General features: G+C 35.8%; 1 protein-coding gene across 6 annotated transcripts in view; it reads left to right on the forward strand.

Moving 5' to 3' along the window:
* Nucleotides 1-12,440, forward strand: part of ENAH (ENAH actin regulator) — a 99,939-nt gene that overhangs the window by 45,118 nt on the left and 42,381 nt on the right. For all 6 annotated transcript variants that reach the window (XM_075042547.1, XM_075042546.1, XM_075042551.1 and 3 more), the window contains exons 2-3: nucleotides 2,721-2,886; nucleotides 4,345-4,522. In XM_075042547.1, the coding sequence (XP_074898648.1) occupies nucleotides 2,721-2,886; nucleotides 4,345-4,522 (344 nt within the window). The remainder of the gene's footprint in view (nucleotides 1-2,720; nucleotides 2,887-4,344; nucleotides 4,523-12,440) is intronic.

Consider the following 12,440-nt stretch of genomic DNA (forward strand, 5'->3'; position numbering starts at 1 on the left):
AGATTGGTACCTGGATATGAAAATTACAGACCTGGAACATTAACATTTTAGTTATAGGATTTGTGTGAAATGAAGTCAGAAGGCTTATTGTATAGTGATTGAATAGGTCAACTGGAAATTGTTTGTATTTGTCATTTTTTAAAGTATGTGAATCATCTCGTGTCTTTATATAGGTAAGAATAATCCCCTGCTATTAAGAAAATCATTTTATTTTAAATGGAGCATGAAATATTTGAGATCTAGACTTGTGTAATATTTCCAGTTATAAGGCATAGCCTGAGAAGTGGAACTAAAAATAGTTTAACAGTTGTTAAAAGAAAAGCTAGAAATTCTACTCAAGGTCATCTTATTTGCACTTATGAATTGTGCCACTTGAATACCAAATAGTTCTAAAATGAGTAGGGTTTTTTCTTGTTATGTTAAATAAAATAAAGGAAAAACTTCCATAAAACTTAGGCCTGTGGAAGGACCATGGCAGGGCAAAGAGTGAGAATGCTCTGAATAAGAACATCTGAACTTGATGGTCTGTCCTACTAATTAAGTCTTCTGATCACTGTACCATTACTCAATCACTCTCTGTTTCTACCTTCATTGGAATTGGAACATATTAGCTTATACTCATAGTCTCAATTTTTAATAGAATCTAAATGATTTTTCTATCTGTCTGACACATGACTGAGGTGAAGTTATTTTTTGGCAAGAACTCTGCAAACCACATGGCTCTGCTTCCAAATCAGTGTTTAGGTCCTGTCACCCATAGTTCTATCACGTCTGTGATTAATCCAAATTCAAATGTAGCAAAAACTTGTTTCAGGTTCAGAAATTTTCCAACTTTTCTGTAATACTATTATGCATTTTAGAAAAACTTCTACTGTTTGTCATGTACTTTATGAACAGTACAGAGTGTTTCTAGGTTTGAACTTTGATATAGCCATGCGCCAAGATACTCTAAAAATAAAGAAATCCAGTAGGTTCTTGCATTGTCCTCATCTCAGATGAGGGAACCTTCTTATTTACCCTTGGCATGTTATTAATGGGATTGTGAAACACCTGAAACTTGTAACCAGTTTTATTTTCTTTGCCATCTAATCTTACTTCTTGGATCAAATGCAGTCCTTTCGGTCTAAACTGTAAATTATGCTTAGAAAAGAAGCACTGTATATATGTATATTATAATTTTACTATCCCTGTATTGAACTAATTTCTGGCTAGAAAAAGGGTGTTCTAATTAGAGGTTGTTATCACGTTCTGATCTAGTTGTTGAATAGATGGTGAGACTAGACACATGCTTTTTTAAAATGAAGAATATATTTCTTCATCTGATCTTGAATCTCTCACATGCATGAGAGATGTGAACTCGGTATTCCCTCTTCTCCCCTAGCCTTGAAAAGCATCCCAGTTTTGGGCACTTTTTTAATTGTTGGAGTGCCATGGAAAGCGTGATAGAAATTGATGCTATGTTTTCTCAAAAAGTATTGAAAGTTAACAAAACAGCTGGATACACTGCTGTATTTTCTTGTGCTGGAAGATGGAAATAAGATACTGGGAAATTGAGCATGGTCTTTAAAAAAAACTCACCCCAACAAACAAATACCACCACCCCCAACTGACCAGTAAAAACCCACAAAAAAACCCCAAGAAAGACTGGGGGGGGTGGGGGGGGGGTGGTGTCGTCTTCTCCCTCCTTCATAAAATATGAAGAAATATTTCATTACTTTCCTTTGTAATTTATGAAGAATGCATGTCTCTTCAGTCTTCTCAGTTTACCAAACAGCAGGCCACATTCCTTGCAAGCCAGGCATCATGTGCTTTCTGTAATGTTGGATGTGCTGGAGTGGTATGTTCAGAGAATTTGACTTACTGATAAGAAATCATTCCTTTCTATTTTTATTTCCTGTCTGCATCTGGACATTTTCTGTAGAGACAACTTCCGTAGCATCACCCTCTCCTCTCCTAATAAATAGTGTGTTTATGGTGTGTTCTGCTTTCTTATGTTTCTTGTATGATGACATTCATGATATGCTCCCTTTTAACTTCAGGCTGTACCTTAGCTTCCAAATGACTGCCATAATCAGGATTAGCTACTGATAGCAATCTCCTGATGAAATTACACTTTTCAGTAAACAATAAAATCTTTTCTCAGGGAGAAAATGTTACATCTAGGTGTCAACTTTGTAAAATATGTCAAAACCAAAAAGTGTTTCAGTTATGAGCAGGTGAATTTTTTGTGCTGAACTTTATCCCATGTGTGTGTTTTCTTCTATATATGTTAAAAGGAGCAGGGGCATTCTGATCCTCATTTCTTGTAGAAGTAATTGCCACTGGAAAATGTAAACTATATGAAGCTAGTACAAGTCCAGATTCTTTGCTCTTCAGTCTTTGCAGAAAACTTTGTGTATAGTTATGGCATTTAATTAAAATTAAGGGTTGGTGGTGAGGAGAAAGGAAAGAAAAAGTGCAAAAAAAGGACAAGTAAATCTCTTCTTGATCTCATTCATTTGTAGTTAGGCCTGTTTGTCTTGACCACAGCTTTTCAGAAGGAACACCTTTAAGCAAAATGTCAAAGTGATTGCAGTTTTGTATTTAAAAAGGTGGATGTTTCAGCAAGTTGCAAGTATTGCTTTAACATTTTGAGTTAAAAAAAAAAAAGTTAACCAAAAAGATGATCATTTCCCATAAGTAGTTTTATGTTCTACTCTAAAATACTTGTATTTTAACAGTGAACAGAGTATCTGCCAAGCACGAGCTGCTGTAATGGTCTACGATGATGCCAATAAGAAATGGGTACCGGCTGGTGGATCAACTGGATTCAGCAGAGTTCATATATATCATCACACAGGCAACAACACATTCAGAGTAGTGGGCAGAAAGATTCAGGATCATCAGGTAAGCAAATCTCTGAAAATTTGGAATAGGAATTTTAAGCTATTTTTGTGATTTGATTTTTTTTTTTTTAACATGAAGAAATATGTCTTCAGTAAAATTATGGGAACTGTAAATAATAAGTTTAATTTTCTTTTTAACTGAAGTAGCAAAACTGTGTTATAGCTTTTCCCCCCTAAACTAAGCACTTTACTTACCTCCAAGGCAATAGTCCTTGTGCACTCCTACCTTTCCTTCCTACAAATAGGTATAAAGGCTAGTGGTGTACACAGAAGTCATCTCATTTTCTTTAAGGCAAAGTGACAACCTAAAAACTTTTCTTCTTCCCTACTCTGTGCTGTTAGCTGCAGTCTGTGTAGGTACCAGCAGTTCTCTTGTAGCTCTTCCTGTATTATGAAAAGTTGGATGCATGATATCTCATTTCCTCAGATCATTTCATTCAAAAAACCTTCTAACATTTGGTAATGCTGATCATCAACCTCTTCGAGAGTGAGAAGGCAGGAACAAGGATTACATCTTAATTTCCTTGATGAAGTTATTAGATCTTGATTAAAAGGCAAACTTAGCATTCTGTCTTGAAATATGCTCTGCCTTGTGATACTTGGGGTGGGGTTAAAAATCTAAGCTTTTTGTTTGAGGAAAGCTTCTATATCTGTTTCCCTTTCTCCCAGCATTTCATAAAGTTCTTCTGGTCTGTTCTTCATCATTTGTTACACACATGAAGCATAGACTGATAATTTCCCATGTGATTTGTCATTAAATACTTATTCCAAGTAATAAATGGTCTCTGTGCATTCATCTGAGAACAAATGTGTTGGGTTTTTTTTTCCTCCCATTATTCAGTCAAAAAGATGAGAGGATACAGTTATCCGTGTGCAATGGGATCCTCTTAGTGGATGGCTTGTAAAAAAAGGTTGTCCTACTGGCTAGAATTTATCACCTTTTCTGTGAGCCATAATGATCTTGCAAAATGATACCTTGTGATGCATAGAAGTCCACATAAACTGCTACTGAAAGCACTGCAAGCTAAGGGGTACAGCAGCCACAGAGAGGTGATAACTTGGTTAAAAAAAGATTCTAAAAAGCACTCTGAACTTAATGGAAAACTGAGTTTCTGAAATCCAAATGCATATTCATGTCAAGTACTTTGCTACTAAAAGTCAGAACTGTTGATACTACTACATTGCTGTTATGAAACATTACTGCATCTTTTAAATGAGAATGCTTAAGCTACAAAAGATGATACAAAATATCTCATTAGTCCCCTTGTGTATTCTCATCGCTGATTTCATGCGGCATTGGAATTAAAATTGAAATGGTTGTGTGCTTCAACATTGTGATCTTACAGATTATGGGTCTTGAATTAACCCATATGGTTAAGCAATAAAATCTACATGAAGCTGAAACTTGTGGTGAAACAGTAATTTTAAATATAAGTTGTTTTTTTTTAATGATTTTTAGGTGGTAATAAATTGTGCCATTCCGAAAGGGCTGAAGTACAATCAGGCTACACAGACCTTCCACCAGTGGCGTGATGCTAGGCAGGTGTATGGTCTGAATTTTGGCAGCAAAGAAGATGCCAACGTCTTCGCAAGTGCCATGATGCATGCCTTAGAAGTATTAAATTCACAGGAAGCTGGTAAGAGCCTCTCTCTCTTTTTTTTAAAAAGATTGTTCAAATACAGAGATGGAAAAACTTCAAATGTCTATGCATAAAAGTCAGTAAGTCTTGTTTCTAATAATGATTCAGCCTCTAGCCATGTTAATTATTTAGGTGTTTTATCTGCCTAATTACTGCTTCTTAATAGTGAACCTCAACTTGACTGCCATATGTGTAAATGCAATTTCTAACAAGAAAATTGATTTTCACGCTATCTATGACATACTGAAACTTGCTGACTTTGCTTGGTTTTTTTTGTTGTTTTTTTTTGTTTGTTTGTTTTTTTGTTTGTTTTTTTTTTTTTTTTTTTTTAAGGAAACAAAACCGAAACACCTGACCAAGAAATGTGTACCGCTCAATCAGGGTACTTTTCAGGATTTCTAGAGACATCCAGGGTTCTTAATGTGTATTGGTATTTTTGCTTCTCATTGGGTGCTGGTTTGCTATGAAAATGTTTTTTTTCCTCCAAACTTTGGAATTCAGGTCATCCTCTTTGGCAGTTCTTATCATACAGAGTTTTCTAGCTTGGAGACCTTGGATCCAGGGGTAACATTCAGATGAACCCATATAATTTAGACAACAGCTGTATCATCTGATTTGTTTGGAGAACAGGGTGACATAGAGGGTTTAAGCCATTGGTGAAAAAATTAGTGGCTTTCGGTCTTCAGGTGGTGTCTGTAATATGTTCTAGATAGGCTCTACAGCAAATTGATCAGTGTAACACTGGGATACACACAGAGGGAGGTTTTATTTTAAAAGAGACTTTTGTGTTCTTGTAACCAAATATAATTCTTTTGTCCTTATTAAACTTTAAAAATTGCCCATGTAACGAGAGAGTACTTCTGTGCCAGTTTTCTTTCTCTTGTGTAAAAGAGAGGCTGTAGATAACCTTACTAGGGCTGTCTCAACTACAGCAAAAAAGGGTGACTCTATCTAAAGTTACTTTTCATTCTGATAGTTGTTTCAAGACTTACCTTTTGAAGCTAAGCTACCTAGACCAAGGATGACACGTTCTGTAGTGCTTATACAGTTATGCAGCATGAGGCCAAAATAGAAAAGGTAGCTAGAGTTATAAGGTTTCTTTTGCCAGCTAAAATAATCCAGTTGTGTATCCCATTCTCCTACCTCTCAGTTAGACATTTTCTCTTCTAAATCCCTTAGTTTTCCTTTCCCTAAGGGTGACTCAATTGTAAACGTTTCATGCATTCCGACTGTTTATCATCTATCTCCCAACCAACACTTGGGAACGCATGAAGTGTTGGTTTCTACTCATGTGATGTAAAGTCTGAAAAGGCCTGATTTATGGTAATTACCACACGTTTTAGGGTTTTATGTTGTTTCCCATTACCTGTACTTAAAGAGTTTGGTACAGCATGTTTCAAACAAGTGTGTATGTGTATATACACATACATATATTTTCATCATTTCATTTAACTCCTCCTCCTAACACTAAAACTGAGCTACGAGAGAGGCTGAAATGACATAGGCAGGCATGACAGTGCTCATTTTTCAATTGGTCAGTGTGTCTGTTCTTTCATTTAATGGATGATTGTGATTTGTCTAATGACTGGTTCTCTTGCTGCTTCATGCAAAGTATACGTGAGCTAACAACTATGTTGTTATATTCTTCAGTACTAGAAACTTCATTGAACTAAAGATGCCACTTCAGTTTGCAAAGACTTGGATAAAACTAAAAACGATTTTGGGGGTTTCTTTAAATGTAACTTTAATAATACAAATATGTCATTCAAACAGTAGCCTAGAATCACTGTAATTCCACAGGAGCAAATGACTCACGGAAAATAACTCTTTTTCCCATTGCATCACTTCAGTAATCTCTTAAATGGTGAGGGAAGCTGAGCTTTGCAATGAGTCTAAAAAATGGTGTACTTGAGATGAGCAGAGGACTGCATTCTAAATCATGAATTCTTCCAAATGATTCTGCCAGTAGTCTCTTCATTGATCTGTGAAGTGGCCCTTCAGTTTGACTTTGTCTGCTTCATTCAATTTAATACTACTTAATCTCTGATGATTGGGAGGTTGTTTTCAGGTGGATTTTTATGTGGCTCCTGAAATGAGAGTTGAGCATGACTGTAATACAGTGTCCTGGTTGCTGGCTATAGTGCTTTAGTCTACCTAGTTTGTTCTTAACAGCTTTGAGATGTAGGTCTGACAAGAACATGAATTAAATTGTGTAATTATGTTTGATAGTGACTGGTTGTAACCTTTAAGTTTTCTGAATTGTAAGGTAGTCGCTTTGTTTCTCCTTCGTGCGATTTGACGTGGTAGTAATAGGTACAAGTCAAAATGTATTAACTGGCTGCATCACAAACTAGTGGTGGACAGCATCAGCACAGGAGGAGATAAGTAACTGTTCTTTAACTTCTGTCAGCCAAGAAGGACTGTGGCTGTTTAAGATTAGCTATCACTTCCCTATTTCACAGACGTACAGGTGCTCCAGCTTCCATAAAGATGAAATAAAAACAAAGCTTAACATTATCAGCATCGCTTCAGCAGATGTCTGAAGATGAGTAGTTTTGCACTGCTGCATGTAAAAAAAAAATTCATAATTATGCATATAGAATCACTTTGTAAGCCTGTTACCATTTCCAGACAATGTTTAAAGATAAATATTCATAATGTATCTGTGTTAGAATACTGTCAACAAGTGTTCCTAAGTTTTATCAGCTGGCAGGGTTTGTCAGTGTATGATCTACATATTACTTAATTTTTCTGACCTGTGTCAGTGTAAGAAGTAAAAAAGATCAAGTATCTTTCTGAATATTCTGCTTCAATACTGGAACTAGGATACTAAGTAGCTTGCAGTTTAGAAACAAACTGATTGGACTCCTTGCTCAAAGTTTAATGCATTTCTTTTCTCTATAGTTGGTATAACTTCCGGAAAGCAGAGCTAAAAATGAATTCTTGTTGTTGTTGGTTTTGGTTTTTTTTTTCCCTCCCCCCTAGCTTCTCTGACATAGCTGAGTATTTACTTAGACCAGTCACTGTGGCTCTGAGGCTCTACTATTAGCTCCTCATTTTAGGAAATGGATTGCAACTGCCTCCCCCTTCCCCCCCCCTCCCATAAAGAAATTAGTCCTTTTTGAAAAGGTGTTGGGGGCTGTATGTTATGAAAGGAATTTGTGCTAATACGTGAAGGTCATTACATTATATATTGATAGTTTTGATTCTTCAATTTATCTGTTAGACTTTTTAAAAATTCTAACATATGCAGTCCTAGTTGGTATTCTGATGATACTGTTTCAAAAATCCACACCTGAAGAGGATGACTCGTCTCTAATAATTTATGTAAATTGCTGTGTTTCCCAGTATATCTGAAACAGCATACAGAATCTCCAACTCAAGTAAAATAAAGAAATCCTTATAGGTAACATCCCTTTTACACTAGAATTGCTTACAATTAAAGTCTGATTCTTGCAATATCCTTATTTTCTGCTGTGTTTTTATCATTTTGGCAATTTCTTTTATGAGCTTGGTCATTTGAAGTTGTATTTTATTCATAAGAGGAAAGCAGTTTTAATGTTAGCTGATCATACTGTTCAGAAATTCATAAAGCTGTAGTTGAATTTTAAACTTTATGCAATGGTTCACAGAAATCTAAATACTGAAGAAGATTAAAGATTATTTTGTGGACATCCTTTTGGTTTGCAAGTCAGCTGTTACTTATGGCTCTCTTGCTCTTTTTAAAAAAAAGTAAAATCATATAGTCTTCTCTTGCATGTATTTGAAAAATGTCATTGGTCTTTGTTTGCAGTTGGCATCCTCAGCTCTTCTGCTACTGGCATAATTTGAGGTTGTTTAATTTAGGATCTCCCTCTAGTGGATCCACAGAAGTAGAGGCGAAGACCCTGGGTTGCCTGTACCACTGAGCATGCAGTGACAGGCTTTTTGTCATTCCAGTGAGTTCAGAATGTAGAGTTAAAGTGTCTGAAGTTGGAGTAAAGGTTTTACTACAACTGGCAATTTTCTTCTAAAAAAACAGGATAAGTTTGCCTCAAAGGACTTTGAAGTCATGGCTGCCTTATCAGTGAAACTGTTTGAAATACTCTGTGTGTCTAGGGTTTTTTTTTTCCTTCCCCCTGATTTACAGTGCTGATCATGTGATCGTCCTAATTTCTCTTACGCTTGAGCTCTGTTTATTTAAATCAATGTAAAAGTTAGTGTTTTCACTCCTTTCTGGTTTGAATAATTGCATTAGCCAGTAGCTATTCAACCTGATCCTATTTTCCTGCTGGCTAGTTGAGCAGTTTGTATGCCACCTGCAAATCCAGAAGAGAAAGACAACAACACAGGACTTCGCTTTCTCCTGGAATTTTTAAGGTAGACTACTAATGCTACAAGTTCCTGCCCTGTACTCTTTGGGAGATGTGTTAAAAATGAACCAAGATTTGTCTGTGACACTCATTTGGGAAAATTTTGGAGTCTTACTCATTTCATTAAACAATTGTCTGAGGTGGTCAAAAGTTACACCTTTATCAAATGACAAGTGTGTGTCATCAGTTTAAGAGGTCATTTGAGGAGGATTTCTGGCTTTAAGGCTGCGTGTAGTGTGTTCAGATATTCAGTAAGTGGTCTTAATTGTCTAGAGTAAAGATGGCTGCTTTCTGCCAAGGCTTTGCATTGCCTTACAAAGAAAATTTTCATATCTGCATTAAGTAGAGCTCAGTGTTGCAATCAAAGTGACTCTGGAATGAGAGAAAAGCCTCAATGAAGGGAAACTAGATGGCTGAGAAAATTCTCTTGATGTGTGAGAAAATGGATTATTCCTTTGAAGGAATAAGGGCAAGTAAGGGAAGTGTGTGTTGGGGGATGGGAGGAACAAAGGGGTATCATACTCAGTTTTGCTGCAAAAAGGTACCTTCTAGTTCAGCTGGAATTGATGTTGTTTTGTGTGGCATCTGTCTTCAGTCTCAGGAAAGCCTTGCTAAGAGAATAAGAAACTAAATGTGAGATTTATATATGTGTAATTTGCATTTGAAGAGATACTTTGAGTTGTTCGTTGCAGAAGATGAAAAGCAAAAGAAGAACTGAAGGATGTCATACAACCATAAATAAGCCTATTCTAATTTATTCTAATAGAATTACATATATGTAAGATTCATGATGGTTTTCTTACTAATTTTTAATAGTTATATATTGGTTCTTGAAAAGGTTTTGGGATATTCTGGATATATTGCTTTAAATGACACTTCAATTCATAGGAAAATGGGAGGAGGAAAAAGAAACAGTTTCCAGGGTCTCTTTATTTTGTTAGTCTAATCTTGGAAAAAAAACCCTGAGGTTAAAGTTCTTTGAAATCATTAGTAACCCTAGAAGTTGGGTTGTCCAGTTATTAAATAATCAAACCTTTATAGGGAAAAGATGCATGCTTTTTCCACAACTGTATACTGATGTGCGGTCCTTTTTCTTACAGCAAAGATAGTTCAATAAATTCTTGCTGATAGGGGAATGCACTTACTCATATCATAGATTGAATAATTTAGGATCTCTGGGAAATGCAAACTGAAACAAAAACTGGGGTTGCCTAATTGGAATATGTGTAGAGACTATAGGCTACTGAAAGGAGAACTGTATATGCAGGGCTGGGGGAGGATCTCAGATGCTCGTCCTTGCACTGTTTTGGTTCATGTCATGCTAAAACTTGTTTTAAGAGAAGAATTATTCTACTGCAGTGAAGTAATTATTGCAAGCCTCTGGAGCAGGCCGTCAGTGCTCACTGTCAGAATGGGAGTAACATGATGTGGTTTTATTACCCGTATTGTCAGAAGTTGGAGAATGTCTGGTTTTGCTAGTAACTTTTTTCTTTGCCTTTTAAATATTGGATTAATTAAAAATTTTTGTTCTTGTTGTTGTTAGTAGAGTTTTATAATGGCTAATCCTGATTAACCAATCCTGATTTATATGCCAAAATATTGACCTAAAGGAAGTTCCAGCTGTTTATTGGACAAAATACTTCCATTCCATTTTAATTGCATATAAAATTATTGAAAGGTTCATCAGTGTTAGTTGTGGTATTTGGAAGAGAAGGGAGAGTTGCTAAGTTTTTAGAGTTATACTCATTTTTAAGGGTTGCCTGTGTGGCATTTCTGATTCCTGTGGTTCTTCAGAATTAGTGTTGTATCAGGTGAAAGCATTAAAGTTTGGGTGGGCAACCCAAAGAATTTCATTAAAATTTGGTAGTTGGTCTTATCTGCATAGCAAACATATATAGAAGTACCTTAATTTTGTGGATAAAGTTTTGTTTAATAAACATTGGGGAATATGAATATATTTTTCTCTTGAGGGTTCATATTGTTGTCTTAAAAATATTACCAGTGGAAGTTGGTATATTAAAGCTATATTAAATTATATATATTTATTATAGCTATATTAAATCTGCTGCCTTTTGGGAACGGGGTGTTGTCATAAAATCATGAACATAATTGTGGAAATACAGCTTTGTTAGAAGGGCTCGTTTCCATAGTATTATATACAAATAGTGACAGTCATCATCTATAACACTGCTATTTAACCATATTTTGACAGAACTGGGGAAAAAAAGTAATAAATACCCTACAGTAGATGGCATTGATATATTTGCTTTTCAGTACTTGCTTTTTTAGGATTGTGATACTGTAGTTTCATTAAGCAACTGTAGTACTCTAGTGCTGAAGCTTTGTCCCTTGTCTCCTCCTGCATAAAAGGACGGCAGAGGGAAACTGCAAGTCTGCTTGAGGTCAAGCTAGTGCTGAGCCAAGCCTGGCACCCAGGTTATCAGCACTCTGTTTCCAAGGCTCTGCTGGCAGTGATAGGAGGCTCTGCTGACATTGATAGGAGACTTCTCTCTACTTAAATTCAAATGTATTTTAATATTTTTGTTGTTCTTGTCCCCTTTTATTACCTTGATCAGGTGAAAGTGCTTGTGAAGTGAAATGGGAAGCATTTACTTTCAGTATAGAAAATGCAACATAGTTACCACTCTGCTAAAATAAATCAAAGCAATGAGTAAATTAACTCAGTCCAAAGTACTTACAAAATGGTAGCCATGTATGAGGAAGTAGATATTTGAAGGAAAGAGAACTCTTAGCTGGAAGATGATTCACCTGAATAGAAGTGCTAGAGAATAGTTTTATCACTTGTTAATGCCCTAGTTTTATATGCCCATCATAGTCTTGCATATAAAGCCATAATACAAGTCCAGGTCTTGAGGAGTGGTGTCATTTTGCTTCCGCTGAAGGCTAATAAGCAGGTCTCCCCAGACTTTGCTCTGTAATGTCCTAGAGCAGGACAGGCTCTGAATAGGAGGGGAAGGAGCAAGAGGCAAGTGAAAGCATTTACGTAACCATAATAACTTTTCTTCTTATTGCTTCCTAACACAGATCTCTGAAAAAACCCACTTTCCATTCATTCAGCAAACCTTTAAACATTTACTAAAACATGCTTTTTTTTTTTAAGTTCTTATATTCTGTAACAGAAATGCATGTTTTTGCTGCGGCTTTGAACTCTTGCCTCAGGTGTGTTCTTTGCTTAGTAGGTGTACTCAAACTGTCCTTAATGAAAATATTTTCTAAAGATTATAATTAGTCAGTACACTTATCTTTATAGCATATGCCTATATAAATTAACTTGCTGTCTGCTTTCAGTCCATTTTTCCTTTGAAAAGTCAGTCTGATATTCAAATCAAAGTATGACTGTATAATTAGAATGTTGCTTATTTTGGGCACTAACATACTGAGACATGAAAGAGTGGGAATTGTTAATTACTGAGTTGTTTATATAAACTGTTTCTCTGGGGGAAAAATTGAGATCTTCACCTCAAACTAAAATTCTCATGTATGATAGTTGACCAACTTTTTTGAAGGGTACTAGGTTTTGAAAAAATTTGATTTAGTCTTTT

Source organism: Buteo buteo, chromosome 12 (assembly GCF_964188355.1).
Source record: "Buteo buteo chromosome 12, bButBut1.hap1.1, whole genome shotgun sequence".
Classification (NCBI taxonomy): Eukaryota; Metazoa; Chordata; class Aves; order Accipitriformes; family Accipitridae; genus Buteo; species Buteo buteo.